The following is a 17184-nucleotide window of genomic DNA, read 5'->3' as shown; positions in this document are numbered from 1 at the left end:
TATCAAAAAAATTCAAAGCAAATTCTAAATTAAAATACTTATGTATTTTATATGGTATATAATTTATTTAAAAAAATATTAATATGCATATATATAATATTTATTAAATGAGACTTCCTACTTATGTAATTTCGTAATCATTTGTATCTTGTTATTACATAAATTTTAAACCATGGATCACAAAAGTTTCAATGTGAGATTTTTAACAACATTAGTCATTTATATTCGTTTTTAAAAGTTTAAAATATAACATATATGAAAAAAAAATTAAATTTTTTTATATAGTTAATGTGGTTGTTTAATTTATTTTAATAAGTTAATTTTTTTTTTAAATGATAGATAATAGACTAATTTTTATCAAATCTTTATTATTCAAAATCATTTATTATCATATATACTTTAGCCACATTAGGTAATTCCGTGATTTTTATTTAAGGAAACAATGAAGACCATTTATAATTAATTTATGGCTCGTTTAATAAAAAGCTTATTATATATTTATATGGATCAACATATTTTTCTAAGGATTCTAAGATTGATTGTGGTGATGACATGTGTCTACAAAAATATGTTGTAATGTTTCTCTTTTAATATATAGGGGATGTATTAACATAGACAAGCATGAATTTGAAATGCTCGTGATTACACCTTCTTTATATGATAAATTTAAACCCTACCAAATCTTGAATATGAAAAATACCAAACCACACAGCCGTGGTGAGCTCAGCGGGTTTTCCCTGCTCATAACCCTTCACAATCCAATCATCCTTACAGTTGGATACTATGTCCAACAATCAGGGGCGGACCTAGAAATTAAAATAGACAGTGGCACATAATTATTTATTATAATAAATAAAATAATTAGTAATAAATAAAACAAGAAATAAAACATATTTGTTAAATGTGTGATATATAACTTAAAAATTAAAATCAAACTGAAATAGTAAGTAAAAACAAAAAAACTCTAATATAATAAAAAGTAATGCAAAAATCTCATAAAGTCATTCTTCGCTCTCTCATATCTTGAAATCTTTTTATCACTGCTTCATTTGTCACTTTGTCAAAATGATCCTTTTCAGTATAACAAACCATACAAGCATTCAAAAATTCTTCACCCATTCGGTTGCGTAAGGTAGTCTTCACAATTTTCATCGCAGAGAAAGATCTCTCGACAGTAGCGGTGACAACATGCAAAGTCAAAACTAGCTTCAAAAGTCGATAAACAAGAGGATGTGAAAGATGTTTTTTGGTTTCCACCATCACACGTGCAAGATCTCCAAGACCCTCCAAATTAGCAAACCTATGATCTTCAGAGATATTATCGATGTAAATACCAAGTTGATGCTCAAGAGATATCCATTCCACGGAGCTAAAATCTTCAGGATAAAACTCTGATAATCTTACAAGTTTTGACTGATCAAACTGGTGGAATGAATCAATGGGGCTCAAAGATGCAGTGCAACCAAACAGCTCAGTGTTTATCTCGTCAAAACGATCATTAAACTCTTGAATTTGCATATCCAATACTGTGTAAAAACATTCAACTTGGTAATGATGCAAGTTTGTTATGTTGCTTCTCTGTCTTGGCTTCTTTGGATTAACAAAATCTTCTTTCATAATGAGTAACTCTGTTTTATTTTTCTCGCAAAAGGAGTTCACCTTTCCAATGATTGAATCCCATCCATTATCCCTGAGCTTGTACAATTGTTGCTTGGTAGATTTCACTAAAGACATCGCATTCAAAATATCATGATCTTTCCTTTGTAAAGCCTTTGATAGATTATTTGTGAGACCAAGAAGAAGCAACATGAACTGTAAGTAGAACACAAAGTCAAACGTGTGAAAGTATCTGAGTAGACCATTAGCTTGACATCTTTTGATACCATCTGACCCATCTCTTTCGACATGCTCAAGCACTTTAATGATGGAAGTGAATAAATCAGCCAATCTCAACAAATTTTTGCAGTGAGAACCCCAACGAGTAGTACCAGGCCTTTAATTTGAACGCTCCTGATTTAATCCTTTTCCTGTCTTAATTTCACCATGGCTAACTCCTTCCTCGATTATCTTACGTTGGTCTTCTCGAATCATATCTTGTCTCTTACAAGAAGCTCCAACCACATTTAACAAGACAGAAATCTTATCAAAAAAATCACTAACTTCAAAATGTTTTTTAGCAACTGCAACGATAACCAACTGAAGCTGATGAGCAAAGCAGTGGACATAATATGCAGAATTGTTTTCTCTTAAAATTAGAGATCTCAACCCGTTGAACTCACCCTTCATATTACTAGCTCCATCATAACCTTGTCCTCTTAACTTTTTCATTCTTAATCCACGTTTTGCAAAAAGTGAATCGATAGCACTTTTTAGAGATGCAGAAGAAGTTTCTTGAACATGAATAAGACCAACAAATCTTTCTTTGACTATACCATTCTTGTCTACAAAACGAAAAACCACTGCCACTTGTTCTTTAGTAGAAACATCAGCAGACTCATCCACCATCAAGCAAAATACATCATGATCAAGCTCTTGGATAATAAATTGAATAACTTCCTCTGCAAAGCAATGTGCTAATTCTTTCTGAATTTTATGAGACACCATCTGATTGTTCTTGAGAGCATTTTCCAACATAACCTTACTTACAAGCTCATTCTGAGTTGCAGTATATTTCAAAAGCACAACAAAGTTTCCCTTATTGGCTGATTCCATCGACTCATCATGTCCTCGAAAAGGTAGTCCTCGCAATAAATATATACAAACATCAATTGAAGCATTCAATCTGATCTTGTATTCATTTTTTGCTGCTTCATTCTGCTTATAAAAAGCACGAGTGATTGACTGATCTTGATTCATTAGATTATCAGCCATCTTCATAGCATTGTTGTGAAAACTATTCACTTGTCCCACATGGTCTCCCAACCTCTTTGGATTTTTCCAAGTATCAAAACCTTTTGTCACAAATTCATCACTTCCACCTTTATTTTCAGTGTAGTCTCTAAACAAGTAGCAAAACAAACAATATGCTTTGTTTGTTTTTACACTATATTCTAACCACCTACCGTAGAGATCAAACCAAGCTGGATTATATCTTCTATATTTATTCTCTACTAGTGTCTTAGGAAAATCATGACCACGAGGTTGACAAGGACCTTTAGTAAGATATTTGCGTCTTACCTCATCTCTTTCGTTATGATGATATTCTGATATTCTTTTTCTATCTGCAGGATCTGAAGGCAATGATTCCAAATTGGAGTTTGAAGCTGAAGGAAAATCCTTATTGATTTTTGATGTCGAAGCTGGATCCTTCACATTAGTTTTTGATGTTGATAATAAAGGATTTGAAGTCAAAATCTCTGAACTAGTGTCCGACTTCGAGACACATCGTTTTTTAAAATATCTCTCCATAGTACTTGGTAAAAAATATATTAGTATTCAAAACGATAATACACACTATGAAAAAAAAACCTAAAAATCAAATAAATATATAGCAGATTGTGACATATAGTATATATGCTTACTTTGAAGAGATACCAAAAAGAGCTCTTATGGTCGATAGTAGCTAAAGAGTCAAAGTAAGAGATGAATATAGAGCACGTAAGTTTTGTTAAATGTGAAAAGTAGTAAAAAAAAAATATATTTTTTTTTGCAGATTTTTTCTAAAGAGAGAACGTAACAGGTGACTAGGGTTTTAAAATATTTGGGCTAATAAATTTATGGGATATATCTAATTAAGTTATTTTATTTGAAGTGGGATATTGATATCTTGCATATTTCCATTATCTTATCCATTCGTCCATGTGCATTTTAATCATATAGACTAGGATTTAGCCATGTTTAGGTTACATTTTGCATACATGAGTCTTTATCAGGTGTTGGAGTGCCACATGGAGTTCTTGGGGACATTTGGATGCATTCGGAGCTCAAAGGAGGTGAAATAGGTGATCATTGGACGAGTAGAGCATGGGAGCGAGGTTCCGCAGCAACGTCATGAGGTCGCTCCAAAGCACCTCTCAGAGCGACCTAGCTAGAGCGACCCCGTGAAGTCGCTCGCCATACTCATCCCGTTGGAAGCCCAGAGCGACTTGCCCAGAGCGACGCACCGAGGTCGCTCGCATCTCACACCCCTCTCGGAGCGACCTCCCAAAGCGACACCCCGAGGTCGCTCGCGTCTCTATGGCGAGACGACACGAAGCGAAGCCCGGAGCGACCTCTCAGAGCGACCCACTGAGGTCGCTCCCGAAGGCCGGAGCGACTTGTCGGAGCGACATGCCGAGATCGCTCCGCGTCTATTGTTGGGTCGATTTCTATTTTACTTAAGGGCCTTTTGGTCATTTTATTATGCACGTTTTACATTTCAAAAACCTATGTTTTAAACATCTTTTGTAGCCACCAGGGCAGATTATCTTTTGATCTATTGAGAAATACACAAAAACTCTCTGGAGAAGTTCATCTCTTGGATTTTGATTGTTATGTTCTTGTGTTCTTGTTGATTTCTTATCTATTTCTCTACATGATTAATCTGAAATCCAATATGGGTTTAAGAGGAATCATGGAGATTAGTGAGTAATCACCTTTTGAATTCATGGGTTAGGGAGATTAAGGGTGATTAGGTTAGAGCTAGGATGTTTTAGTGTAGATCATTCATATTTCCTTGCTAGTAGAGTAATCATAATGCATCTTCTGAGTTGGCCACTCAGTTGTTGATCCTTAGGCATTTCTCACCCGAAAGGTGTTCGATGAAATGCCCGAGACAACTCTCCTAGGCTTTTAGTATACTTTGCCAAAGACATTTGTTGTTAAAGGTGCTAAGATAGCTAATAGACTTGTTAGTAATGATTGCTTTCATATTATTCAACCAAAGACATTTGATGTTTGAGATATGTTAGCAAATGAGCATTCATCTAGACATAGAGCTTGCTTAGAATTGTGTCTAGGCTTAAGGTCGATAGTTTGATTGATCATTTGCCATCCTTAGTTCGATACTTGATCACCCAAGGTCTAATCCCTATACCCATGAGTTCTCTTTTCCCTTAGTCAAGAAAGTATCATTCTGTTATTGCTTTCTAGTATTAGTAGTAGTTTAAAACTCATCTAAATCATTGGTTGCACTTAGATTAAGTGAGTACTTGCATTCTCAGTGCTTTGATATCCCTCAGAACTGGTTCGACAATCATTTATACTACAACATTTGTCTTAGGAGCCTTGAAAACTCCTAACATCAAATTGGCGCCGTTGCCAAATTCTGAGTAGATTTAAACATTGAGATTTAGTCACTTGCTTGAGACTAAGTCATTTTTATTTTCTTTTGTTACTGATTCTCTTTCTTTACCTCCCTTTAATCTACAGGTGTATGAACTTGAGGAGCAGGGGTCCATCAAACCTAGTTCCAAGAGCTGCAGACATTAGAGCTTTAGAGAGAGAGTGTGTTAGAAAGAGAAGAGAAGAAGAGCAACAGACTCACTTGCAGAGATTGGATACTGATATGGGAGACATACCTCAGGATGATGCTGCCGCCAATGGAGCTAACAACGTTCCACCAAACCAACAGCGAGCAGCTCGACCCATTGGCACTTACGACCGCCCCAACATTCATGGTCATAGATTGGGAATCCGAGCACCCGCTGTGGCAGCCAACAACTTTGAGATCAAATCAGGACTCCTCAACGTGATCGAAACAACAAGTATCATGGCTTGGCTCTGGAGGATCCATTTGATCACTTGGACAGGTTCGACAGCTACTGTGGGTTGTCTAAAACCAATGGTGTGTCCGAAGATGCCTTCAAGCTCAAGCTATTCCCTTTCTCTTTGGGGGATAAGGCACGTCAGTGGGAGAAGTCTCTACCCAGTGACTCCATCACCACTTGGGATGACTGCAAGAAAGCATTCTTGGAGAAGTTCTTCTCTACTTCAAGAACTGCTAAGCTGAGAAACGAGATTTCCAGCTTTCAACAGAAGAACTTGGAAGGCTTCAGTGAAGCCTGGGAGAGATTCAAAGGCTACCAAGCTCAATGCCCACACCATGACTTTTCTAAGGAGAGCTTGCTGAGCACATTCTACCGTGGTGCTCTTCCTAAGTACAGAGCCAGACTGGATACAGCTAGCAATGGGTTCTTCTTGGGGAGAACTGAGGAGGATGCAGAAGAGCTGGTTGACAACATGGTAAAGAGTGATGCAGTCTACAGTGGAGACCACGACAGAGGCAGTAGAACAGATGATAAGCAGACGAGGAAAGAGATCAAAGCTTTGGAAGAAAATCGACTTACTCATTGCTGAAAAAGCCACCCAAGAGCAGCTGAAGTTTGTTGGTAACTCCAAGCAGGAAGATCCACTTGCTGTCAATGAGGTTGAGGGTTTGGAAGGTCAAGAGGAGTTGTGTTTCATTAACAACAATGGTAGCTGGTACAAAAAGGAGCCCAACTTTCAGTACAACAACTACCAACAGAAATCCTATCCAAACAACCAACAGAGTGGCTATCCGCCAAGAAACAACCAGCAAGGCAGCTATCAGCCTCAGCAAAACCCCTCGTCTGGTTCCTCTGCTCCCAAGAGAGCAGCACTGATACCTTACTGAAACAAATCTTGGAGTCTCAGACTAGAAGTGAGAAGCATGTTGGTTATGAGTTGAAGAACCTTCATACAAAGATTGATGGGAGCTACAATGAGCTCAACAACAAATTCTCACACCTTGCTTCTACAGTCAGGAATTTAGAGAATCAGTTTGCTTCCATGAACACTCACCAGAATCGCCAGCAAGGATCTCTACCTGGAAAGTCTGACCAAAACCCCAAGGAGGCCAAAGCTATCACCCTTAGGAGTGGTAAACAGTTGCCTCCTAGAACCCTCACCAAGGATGCTGAGAAACTAGGTGAGGGGGTTGCCATCAACATAGATGATGAAGTGGTGATTGTTGATGAGAAGATCAATGACGAGATCTTGGAGAAGATAGTGGAAGCCAAAGGTAAAGGAAAGGTTGGGGAAGAGAAGAAGACAGTAAAAGATGGTGAAGTTGTAACTCCAGCAAGTGAAAGTTCTTTTGTTCCTCCTCCCTATGAATCCAAACTTCCATTCCCTGGTAGATTCAAGAAGCAGCTGCTAGAGAAGTACAAGGCTCTGTTTGAGAAGCAAATGAGTGAAGCTCAGGTTGCAATGCCCATCATCGATGCTTTCATGTTGATTCCTCAATACAACAATTTCCTGAAAGATGTTGTAGCTGCAAAGAAGAAGGAGATGGAAGGCATGATGACTCTTACCCATGAGTGCAATGCCATCATCCAGAGGCTTGATGTTCCAGAGAAATTAGAGGATCCAGGAAGCTTCACACTACCTTGTGCTCTTGGACCTATGGTATTTGAGAAAAGTCTCTGCGATTTGGGAGCTAGTGTCAGCTTGATGCCTTTGTCTGTTGCAAAGAAGCTTGGATTCACTCAGTACAAGAAGTGTAGACTCTCTCTGGTGTTAGCTGATCGTTCAGTGAAGTACCCTGTGGGCATCTTAGAGGACCTCCCTGTGAAGATTGGAAGGTATGAGATACCTACAGATTTTGTGGTGCTTGAGATGGGTGAGGAGGCTCAAGACCCATTGATTCTAGGAAGGCCATTCTTAGCTACAGCAGGAGCTATTGTTAATGTGAAGGAAGGCACGATTGATCTCCATTTGGGTAAAGAGAACATCCTCCACTTTGACATCAAGAGGAAAATGAGGAAACCAACTGTGTTCGGGCAAGCCTTCTACATTGAAGAGATGGCCACTCCTGCTGATGAGCAAATTGAAGAGTTACCACCTGAGGACGACGAGGAGGGATCATCTCCCTCTACTCATTCCCCATAGAAAGTAACCCACCACACTCCCCTGTATATACCATTTTATTTTTGAATATTAGTCTTCTTTTCGGTATCTCTCTCTCTACTTGACAACACAGAGACTGTGTAACTCAAGTTTCGGGGAGGTACCAAGTATTTGATCATGTTTGCTTTGATGTTGTTTCATTGAGTCATGCATTGCATACCTATTTGCATATAAAAAAAAATCAATCATTTAGTTTGCATCATTTGCATTTCTATGAGAGTCTAGAGCATATAAGTTGCATTCACTTGCATTGGGAGCAATGATTTTAAATGCCTTGTAAAGAACACTAGGTTGCACCTGAGTAGCTTTAGCACCTCTCAAAAAGACTTGTATGTTTCGAGCCTTGAAAACTCTTCCTGAAACTTGTTGATTGCTGAAACTCAGTCTTTGAAGCCAACTACGACCTTATTTGAACTGAACGAACTTAATGCTTCTTGCTCATGGTCCCTTGTGTACTGAGTCATGGCTATACACACTTGAGTTGTCACATCCTTTATGCCAATCTTTTTTGACAAACTCTAGTGGTAGACCACTCCCAAAACCTTTCCCTCCTTTTAAGCTTTCATTGTTTGATGAGTGAGGCCTTCTTCGGAAAGTCTTACATGTGCATAATGTTGAGAGTATCGGGAACGACAATGCTTGATCTTCATTCTTGCTAGATTGGGCACTCTATTGTCTAGCTATAGGTGGGGGGTGAGTGTTGTGATTATGATTTGGGAGAAATGAAAAAGAAAAAGAATAGACTCTTTGTGCTTAAGTGAATTGTTTTGTTGGGATAAGTAGAGAAGCCTCTAGCTCAAGTTTTGAAAAGTCTTGGCCCCCAGCCTAAAAAAAAAAAAAAAAAAAAAAAAAAAAAAAAAAAAAAAGAAAAGAAAAAAAAAAAAAAAAAAAAAGAAAAAAAAAAGAAAAAGAAAAAGGGGGCTAGCAAAGTTGTTAAGAGCTAAGAAATATTTTGAGTTGTGAAAAATCCCTTGTAGATTTCAAAGAGAAGGAGTTAAAGTTCTTAGGATCTTTTGGTGAGAGATGTGAGTTGGGTTTGACATTTGAGAATGATTGTGTAATTGTATGTTTGGGAAAAGGGTAGAACAATGGAGATTGAGCATTGTATGCATGAGTTGGTCCCTTTCTTAGATATATTATGTGCAATGTCAAGGCTACTTGTTTCGAGAGTAAACCACCTTAAAGATCATATGTTTTGAACCTCTTGAATCACTTGAATAAAAGCCTTCCCTTACCCAACCAAATGACTTGGACCAACTGACCATTTGCAAGAATTCACCAGATGTTTTGTGCTTAATGAATGTGAGAGTTGGTTGATTTGAATGTGTGGATGCTTGATGATGAGTGTAAGAACAAAAAGAGTTAAGATAGGCCTAGAGAAGCTAGAGTGTAATAGGAGAGTGTGCTAGTTGTGTTTCTTTTGGCTATGTGCTCCCACCTTCAACCTCTCTCCCTATGAGTTCTAGAAAGTTCACTTGTGGACAAGTAAAAGAACAAGTTTGGGGGAGTTGATATCTTGCATATTTCCATTTTTATCCATTCATCCATGTGCATTTTCATCATATAGACTAGGATTTAGCCATGTTTAGGTTGCATTTTGCATACATGAGTCTTTATCAGGTGTTGGAGTGCCACATGGAGTTCTTGGGGACATTTGGATGCATTCGGAGCTCAAAGGAGGTGAAATAGGTGATCATTGGACGAGTAGAGCATGGGAGCGAGGTTCCGCAGCAACGTCATGAGGTCGCTCCAAAGCACCTCTCAGAGCGACCTAGCTAGAGCGACCCCGTGAAGTCGCTCGCCATACTCATCCCGTTGGAAGCCCAGAGCGACTTGCCCAGAGCGACGCACCGAGGTCGCTCGCATCTCACACCCCTCTCGGAGCGACCTCCCAAAGCGACACCCCGAGGTCGCTCGCGTCTCTATGGCGAGACGACACGAAGCGAAGCCCGGAGCGACCTCTCAGAGCGACCCACTGAGGTCGCTCCCGAAGGCCGGAGCGACTTGTCGGAGCGACATGCCGAGATCGCTCCGCGTCTATTGTTGGGTCGATTTCTATTTTACTTAAGGGCCTTTTGGTCATTTTATTATGCACGTTTTACATTTCAAAAACCTATGTTTTAAACATCTTTTGTAGCCACCAGGGCAGATTATCTTTTGATCTATTGAGAAATACACAAAAACTCTCTGGAGAAGTTCATCTCTTGGATTTTGATTGTTATGTTCTTGTGTTCTTGTTGATTTCTTATCTATTTCTCTACATGATTAATCTGAAATCCAATATGGGTTTAAGAGGAATCATGGAGATTAGTGAGTAATCACCTTTTGAATTCATGGGTTAGGGAGATTAAGGGTGATTAGGTTAGAGCTAGGATGTTTTAGTGTAGATCATTCATATTTCCTTGCTAGTAGAGTAATCATAATGCATCTTCTGAGTTGGCCACTCAGTTGTTGATCCTTAGGCATTTCTCACCCGAAAGGTGTTCGATGAAATGCCCGAGACAACTCTCCTAGGCTTTTAGTATACTTTGCCAAAGACATTTGTTGTTAAAGGTGCTAAGATAGCTAATAGACTTGTTAGTAATGATTGCTTTCATATTATTCAACCAAAGACATTTGATGTTTGAGATATGTTAGCAAATGAGCATTCATCTAGACATAGAGCTTGCTTAGAATTGTGTCTAGGCTTAAGGTCGATAGTTTGATTGATCATTTGCCATCCTTAGTTCGATACTTGATCACCCAAGGTCTAATCCCTATACCCATGAGTTCTCTTTTCCCTTAGTCAAGAAAGTATCATTCTGTTATTGCTTTCTAGTATTAGTAGTAGTTTAAAACTCATCTAAATCATTGGTTGCACTTAGATTAAGTGAGTACTTGCATTCTCAGTGCTTTGATATCCCTCAGAACTGGTTCGACAATCATTTATACTACAACATTTGTCTTAGGAGCCTTGAAAACTCCTAACATCAGATATGGTACCTTGATATTATTGTTTATTGGGCTGGAACATTTTATTTTATTTTAATGGGTTAATAAAGTTAATTTTAGTTTCTGTTGGGTGGGGCACGTTATTTTTTCTGTGGTGTAAACTAGAATTTTTTTTTTGATTACTAAAGAGAAAAAAATAAAAAAGAGCATGGGGCAAGTGCCACACCCATTATAGTGGTGGGTCCGCCCCTGCCAACAATCGAATTTTTGCCTTCCCGATAAACGCTTTTTTCATCCTCTCGTTCACCCCTATAACTAATTAATAGTAACCTACGGCGAACATTTTGAATCACATCTTTCTGACGTGGCCCGACATCAATTTTCAGTTCGGATGAGCATCGGGGAAGTAGCCATTGATCACCTCGGTTACATTCCGAGGGACAGAACCGTCAACCCCAAACCTGAAAAAAAAAACAAAAAAAAGTATTTAAATTATTTATTTTTGTTATAAAATAATTGCACAATAAAAATGTAACGTACCACAAAGTTTCGTCTGGTCGGTCGGGGTCTAAGACTGATAAACCTTCTCTGCCTGGTTGAGCGAGAAGTGCAAAAAAAAAATATTCATTCAGTTAAGACATCCTGAGAAGGAAGAGTAGATTGTGGTCTGTAATGTTGACTTGGTAAGGAATAAGATCTTAGAATGGTAGCATTGTTCTGGTCAAGGGGAGCATTCAAGAAGGGATGTTACTACACAAAGGTGAAGGGCTTATTCTACTGGAAGGAATGGCCAAAGATATAAAAGCTTATCTACAGTTGTGGCATTTGTCAATAGTGTAAGTATGACACTGCAGCTTACCATGGCCTTCTCCAATCTTTACCTATTCCGGAAGTAGTGTGGATTGAAATTTTTATGGATTTCATAGTCGGGTTACCTAAATCATTTAGGAAGACTGTGATATTTGTCGTGGTTAATCGGTTGAGTAAGGATGCACATTTTATGGCGTTGGCTTATCCATATACAGAAGTGTCAGTTTCTTAGGTGTTTCTAAATTAAGTTTACAAGCTCCATGGGTTCCCTCGCTCAATTGTAAGCGACAGAAACACTGTATTTTTGAGTGAGTTTTGATAAGAACTGTTCAAGCTGCAGGGTTGCTCCTTAAACACATCAACAACTTATCACCTTCAAAGTGATGGGCAGAATGATTTGGTGAATCGATGTCTGGAGACTTATCTACGATGTATGACTGGAGAGAAGCCATATATATGGTCTAAATGGCTTCCGCTTGTTGAGTATTGGTATAACACTAATTTTCTTATGGTGACACAAGCTACACCGTACAAAATAGTGTATGGACAACCTCCACCAGTCCATCTTCCTTACTTACGTGGTGAGTCTAAGATTCAGGTGGTGGCTCGAAGTTTGGAGCAACGTGAGAACGTGATACTGATGTTGAAGTTTTACTTGACTAGGGCGCAACATCGCATGAAGCAGCAGGGGGATTTGCACAGGAGCGAGAGACATTTTGAAGTGGGTGAATTTGTGTATGTGAAGCTTCAGCCTTATAGACAACAATCGGTTATGGTCCGTGCTCATCAGAAGATTGCGCGTAAGTACTATAGTCCCTATAAGGTGCTTGATAGGCATGGATCAGTGGCGTACAAGTTGGAGCTTCATGTGGGATCCCAGGTGCATTCGGTTTTTCATGTTTCACAGTTGAAGAAATCAGTGGGCGATGTGTCTACTGCAACTCAACTTCCTTCAATACGTCGTGAAGTGGAAGACAAGAAACCGAACTATGTGTTGGGAAGGAAGATGGTTCAATGCCATAACAGGCCTGCTACGATGATTTGGTGAAGTAGGTCAATCAAACGGAGGAAGAGGCTACGTAAGAATTTCTCTTTAACATTCAAAGAAAGTTTCCAAAATTTTCAACATGAAACCTTGTGGACAAGGTTCTTAAGGAGGGGATATTTGTCATAGAATAAACGGAGGAGTGACAGCTGGCATGATAGTTAGTGACGTTGAAGATTGTTACGGAAGTTAGTCATCAGCAAATAAAGAAGTGACACGTGAGAAGACGAGTCGTGCTGAGTTGACTCATTGACTCGTTTGTTTAATAGCGGAGTTTGTTCATTTGTTTCATTCATTCGAAATTGATTGTGAAATTCTATGAGTCTGAAACACTTCAGTAACTCGTTTGATCCTTTGTTATAATCTTCTACATTTGGATTACGTTTCGTTGTTTCATGAACGGCGAAGCGATTCAAATAATAAAATCAACAGATTCTCGTTATTATTTTCCTATTGTACAAAAACGTAGATTGGAAAAATCCTTAAAATACTATAATGCGTAGTACTTTGATACTAAATGTAATAAAGATAAAGAAGCTATAAATTGCAGGTTAGTAATTAGGAAAAAATAAGTTAAACAAGACAAAGAAGTAAAACATAAACGCTTCAAACTAATATATGTATCCAAACTAATTAAGATCAATATAATTTTTATAACTAATCTAGTCCAATTTCATCTGTAGTGTAGTAATGAGTGTGTTAATGGTTTGTTTATATATACTAGATACTTTGCCCGGGCTACGCCCGGGTTTATTCAAATAATGTTATATTTAATATCAATATTACAATATATTACTTCTATGTTATAAGAATATAAATAGAAATTGAATGTTTTTTCGTAATAGAAATTGAATTAGAAATGAGTAAAACTTACAATTTATTTTTGTACTATCTAGAATATGTATGGGGATGGTAAACAAATGCAAAATTAATAAAGAATTTGTTATGCAGTAGTTATTATCCAAAGTATCTTTTCTTACAAATTTAGGTTATTAAGTAAATATATTATTAATCTCCCCATCACATATTTCTTTGTTATATATATTATTTATTTCATATTTATATTTTATTTATATGTAATTTATATCTTATTTAATATTTTGTTATATTTTTTTATGATTCTAATCATTTTTTTACAATTTTAAAGTAAAGCTAATTTAAATACTCATTGCTTTAAATAAGAAAAATTAAAAAAAAATTATATGTGTTAAATACACTGAGAATGTTAAATAAAATATTAAATATAATATTATTTTTCTATAAATTTTTAATGTTAAATATAATATAAAATATCAATATATAAATAAATAATTTTACTTTTTGTTATATTATATATATTTTTATTTTTATATAATATTTGAAAAATTAGGATGAAATATTTCGAAAGATTGTTTTTGTTTTAACATCATTATTTATATTTAGTATATATTTTAGGATGTAAATTCGGTTTGATTATTTTGGTTTTTGGTTTGATTTGAATAATAAGTTTGGAACTTGATAAAATTTGAGTTCTTTTCGGTTTTCGGTTCCTATTTTTGGATAATTTTGCATAATTCGGATAAAATCACATTTTGGATTTTGTTTTATACAATATCGAATAACTCGGATAAATTTAAATATTTCAAATATATTTTTTCCCGGGAAATTACGAAAATTTTAAATATCTCGAATAAAAAGTAATAGAGTAATCCATTTTGGGTTGTTCGGTTATAAGTATTAGGGTTAGAATATTTGATAATTTTTGAACTAAAGCTAATTAATATTTTTTAAGGTGTATAAACTGTATTTAAGATATTCAGGTATCCATTCAGTTTTCGGTTTAGATTCAATTTGGTTTAGGATTTTCTGTTTCATCGATATATGAACTGTTAAGGTATTTGTTAACACTGATTTAGTTTTGGTTTTTTTATGTTATTTCAGTTCGGTTTTCGTTCTCAATTTATATGCCAAAACTTAATTTTTTTTTGTACAATTTGTCTTGTATTTGATAAATAACTGATTTAGTCGTATTCTAAAAGCACAATTTTTATTATATTAAATTCCAATTTAAAAGAAGTATAGATTTGTGAATTATAATATTATGTGTTTTCAAATAATAGGTATCTACTATATGTATATATGTGTACAATGTATATGTTTGTAAATTCTACCGAGATAGATTTTAATCTTGGGCTTTGATTGATTGTGCTTATTTTTGACAAATGTAATTTCAAATAGTTATAATTACTTAATTGTTCATTATATATATAATATATTATATAATTAAAAACGATTTTACATTAATAATATTATATGTATATGTTATAGTAGATAATGACTTGTAAATAAATATAACAAAGTCTTCAAAATAAAAAATTATAATAGAAGAATTCTTATATATATATATATTGTGTTTTTATCTGAAAATAATTTATTATTATTATTATAAATGTTTAAATTAAAATATAAAATAATATATAATTAAATAATAACTAAGTAAAAACATTTGTATAAAGATATTTTCTATAATATTTCTAATCTCTGAGTGTATTTAAAATTTCAATACAATAATTAGTATATAAAGTTTATGAAATTTTTTGTCATATATAAACAATTTAATGTTAGATTCAAACTTTTTTACAACATAAATAATAACCTATTATGCCGATTTTTGAATTAATAAGACATAAATTAATAAATATTTCTCTTTTAAATATTTCGGCATGTGAGGAAAGAACACGTAGTTATGATAGTATATCTTAACCAAAATATAGTTGCGGACATTGTTTTGAAACCTGACCCGGATCCACGGTTGAACCAATAAACTCGATGGCCCAGAAAAAAATCCAGTTTTGGTTTTGTGAAAAACTCAATATTTAAAAACCCGCAAAAACCCAGTAGAACTCAAAACCTGATACCGGTTGAACCAATAAATAACTTTTACTTTTTTAAAGTTTTTAATTGTGTTTTATATTCTAAATTTCCAATTAAGAAATTAGGTGCTGACAAAAAAAAAGTTAAGTTTTCTCTTTTCAGTTTGATATTTATGTTTTTTTAGATTTTGATGAAGATTTCACTCATTTGAAGGAAATGAAGTGAACAATGGTAGAGAAATCAAAATTAGTTGATGTGATTTGGTGTTAGTTTATTTCTGTTATTGACAATTTATTACAATGATCTTTTACTTTTGGTTTATTTAGTATTTGAAGTTTAATTTATTATTCACATTAGACATTTAAATATTTGTAAATTTTATGTTTTGATTTTTTTAGATTTCATAACTATTACCTTGTTAGAGAAAAGTTTAAATTGTAAACTAATTTTTGATATTTTGTATGTGAAATGAAAATAAAAATATAAAAACTAAACTTAAGTATTTTCTAAATGTTTTAAACATAAAATGTATACATATCCAAACTATTATTTTATGTTTTAAAAAACATTTAGAAAATATTAAACTTTAGTTTCTATATTTTTTTTACATAGATGATATATTATTATATAATAAAATTAATTCATTTGTTAACCCGCGGTTCATCCGCGGTAGACCCAGTGATCCATCAACCCGGTAAGGCATCCGGTTCAGTGTCCGAATCGGATTTAAAAACATTGATTGCGGAATTAATAGAAGAAGATGTATACATGTAGTAAATTTAATTGGAGAATTATGGAAGCAAATATTGTTTATAGATATGAGTCCATATTTTTCTTTCAATTATTAGAAATAAGTATATATTGTAGATTTTTTAAACTAATTTGCGAGTATGATGTGATATACAGAATTTTTTAAAATATGTTATACGATAATTTTTTTATATATTTGTATCATATATGTGGTGGAGTTATTGAGAAGTGTTTTTGGATATCAATATTATTAATATCATATATGTTCTACTGGTTAAAATATTATTATATAGATATTTGTTTGCTAATATATATGTAGTGGGACAAAAAAGAAAACAAAAGTCAAATAGCATATGCTTTCTCTAAGCATGAAACTAAACGACGTGCATTTGATCAAGAGACTCAACGCTTGAAACATGATAAAGTTTATAAGGATAGGTAGAGCAGTCCTAATTTTAGAACATATTATATACTACATGAGTTGTTGGTTTCCGTTTACCAAACATATAACATATAACCGGCTATCAAAACAATAAAACAATATGAGGAGTCAGTCTCTTAATGGCGATATATAAGGGAATATTAAATCATCTCAACCTTGCAAGAACAAATACAACATTAGCAATGTAGAAGATGTAAACGCTAAGAAGCTTTTCGGAAGTGGCCAAAACGATTACGTTTGCTCTACTGTGTCCCATTTGTCTGTCACATTGTATAAGAGATGAATTAGCCAGTTGCTAACACAACGCAAAGAGGAAAACAACAGGACCAATTCATAATATGCATTTTGGGGGAAAGTGAGTAATCATACAACGTGATGGAAGGTACCTTTTGTTGTTGAAAATCTGTGAAGGAGGTACCTTTTGTTGTTGAAAATCTTCAGTACCCGAAGTGTTAGAAAAGTCATCGAGTGTATTTGTTTGCATAATCATAGCTTTGTGTTAAAG

At 35.1% G+C, this 17184-nt stretch overlaps 1 protein-coding gene and 1 non-coding gene across 2 annotated transcripts; both read right to left on the bottom strand.

Annotated features, from left to right (window-relative positions):
- Positions 1-387: 387 nt before the first annotated feature.
- Positions 388-4533, bottom strand: LOC117134420 (zinc finger MYM-type protein 1-like). Its single transcript, XM_033292749.1, has one exon. It carries the CDS (start codon positions 3406-3408, stop codon positions 1996-1998), a length of 1413 nt encoding a protein of 470 aa, XP_033148640.1. The 5' UTR covers positions 3409-4533; the 3' UTR covers positions 388-1995.
- A 1389-nt stretch (positions 4534-5922) lies between these two features.
- LOC117134566 lies at positions 5923-6029 on the bottom strand. Its single transcript, XR_004458750.1, has one exon. It is a non-coding gene; the product is annotated as a small nucleolar RNA R71 (small nucleolar RNA).
- Positions 6030-17184: the final 11155 nt, after the last annotated feature.

Source organism: Brassica rapa, chromosome A05, assembly GCF_000309985.2.
Source record: "Brassica rapa cultivar Chiifu-401-42 chromosome A05, CAAS_Brap_v3.01, whole genome shotgun sequence".
In the NCBI taxonomy this organism is placed as follows: Eukaryota; Viridiplantae; Streptophyta; class Magnoliopsida; order Brassicales; family Brassicaceae; genus Brassica; species Brassica rapa.
This window is presented reverse-complemented; position numbering and strand designations above follow the sequence as displayed.

Excerpts from the sequence above, each read along its gene's own strand:
- LOC117134420 (XM_033292749.1), bottom strand. The coding sequence starts at position 3,408 with ATGGAGAGATATTTTAAAAAACGATGTGTCTCGAAGTCGGACACTAGT.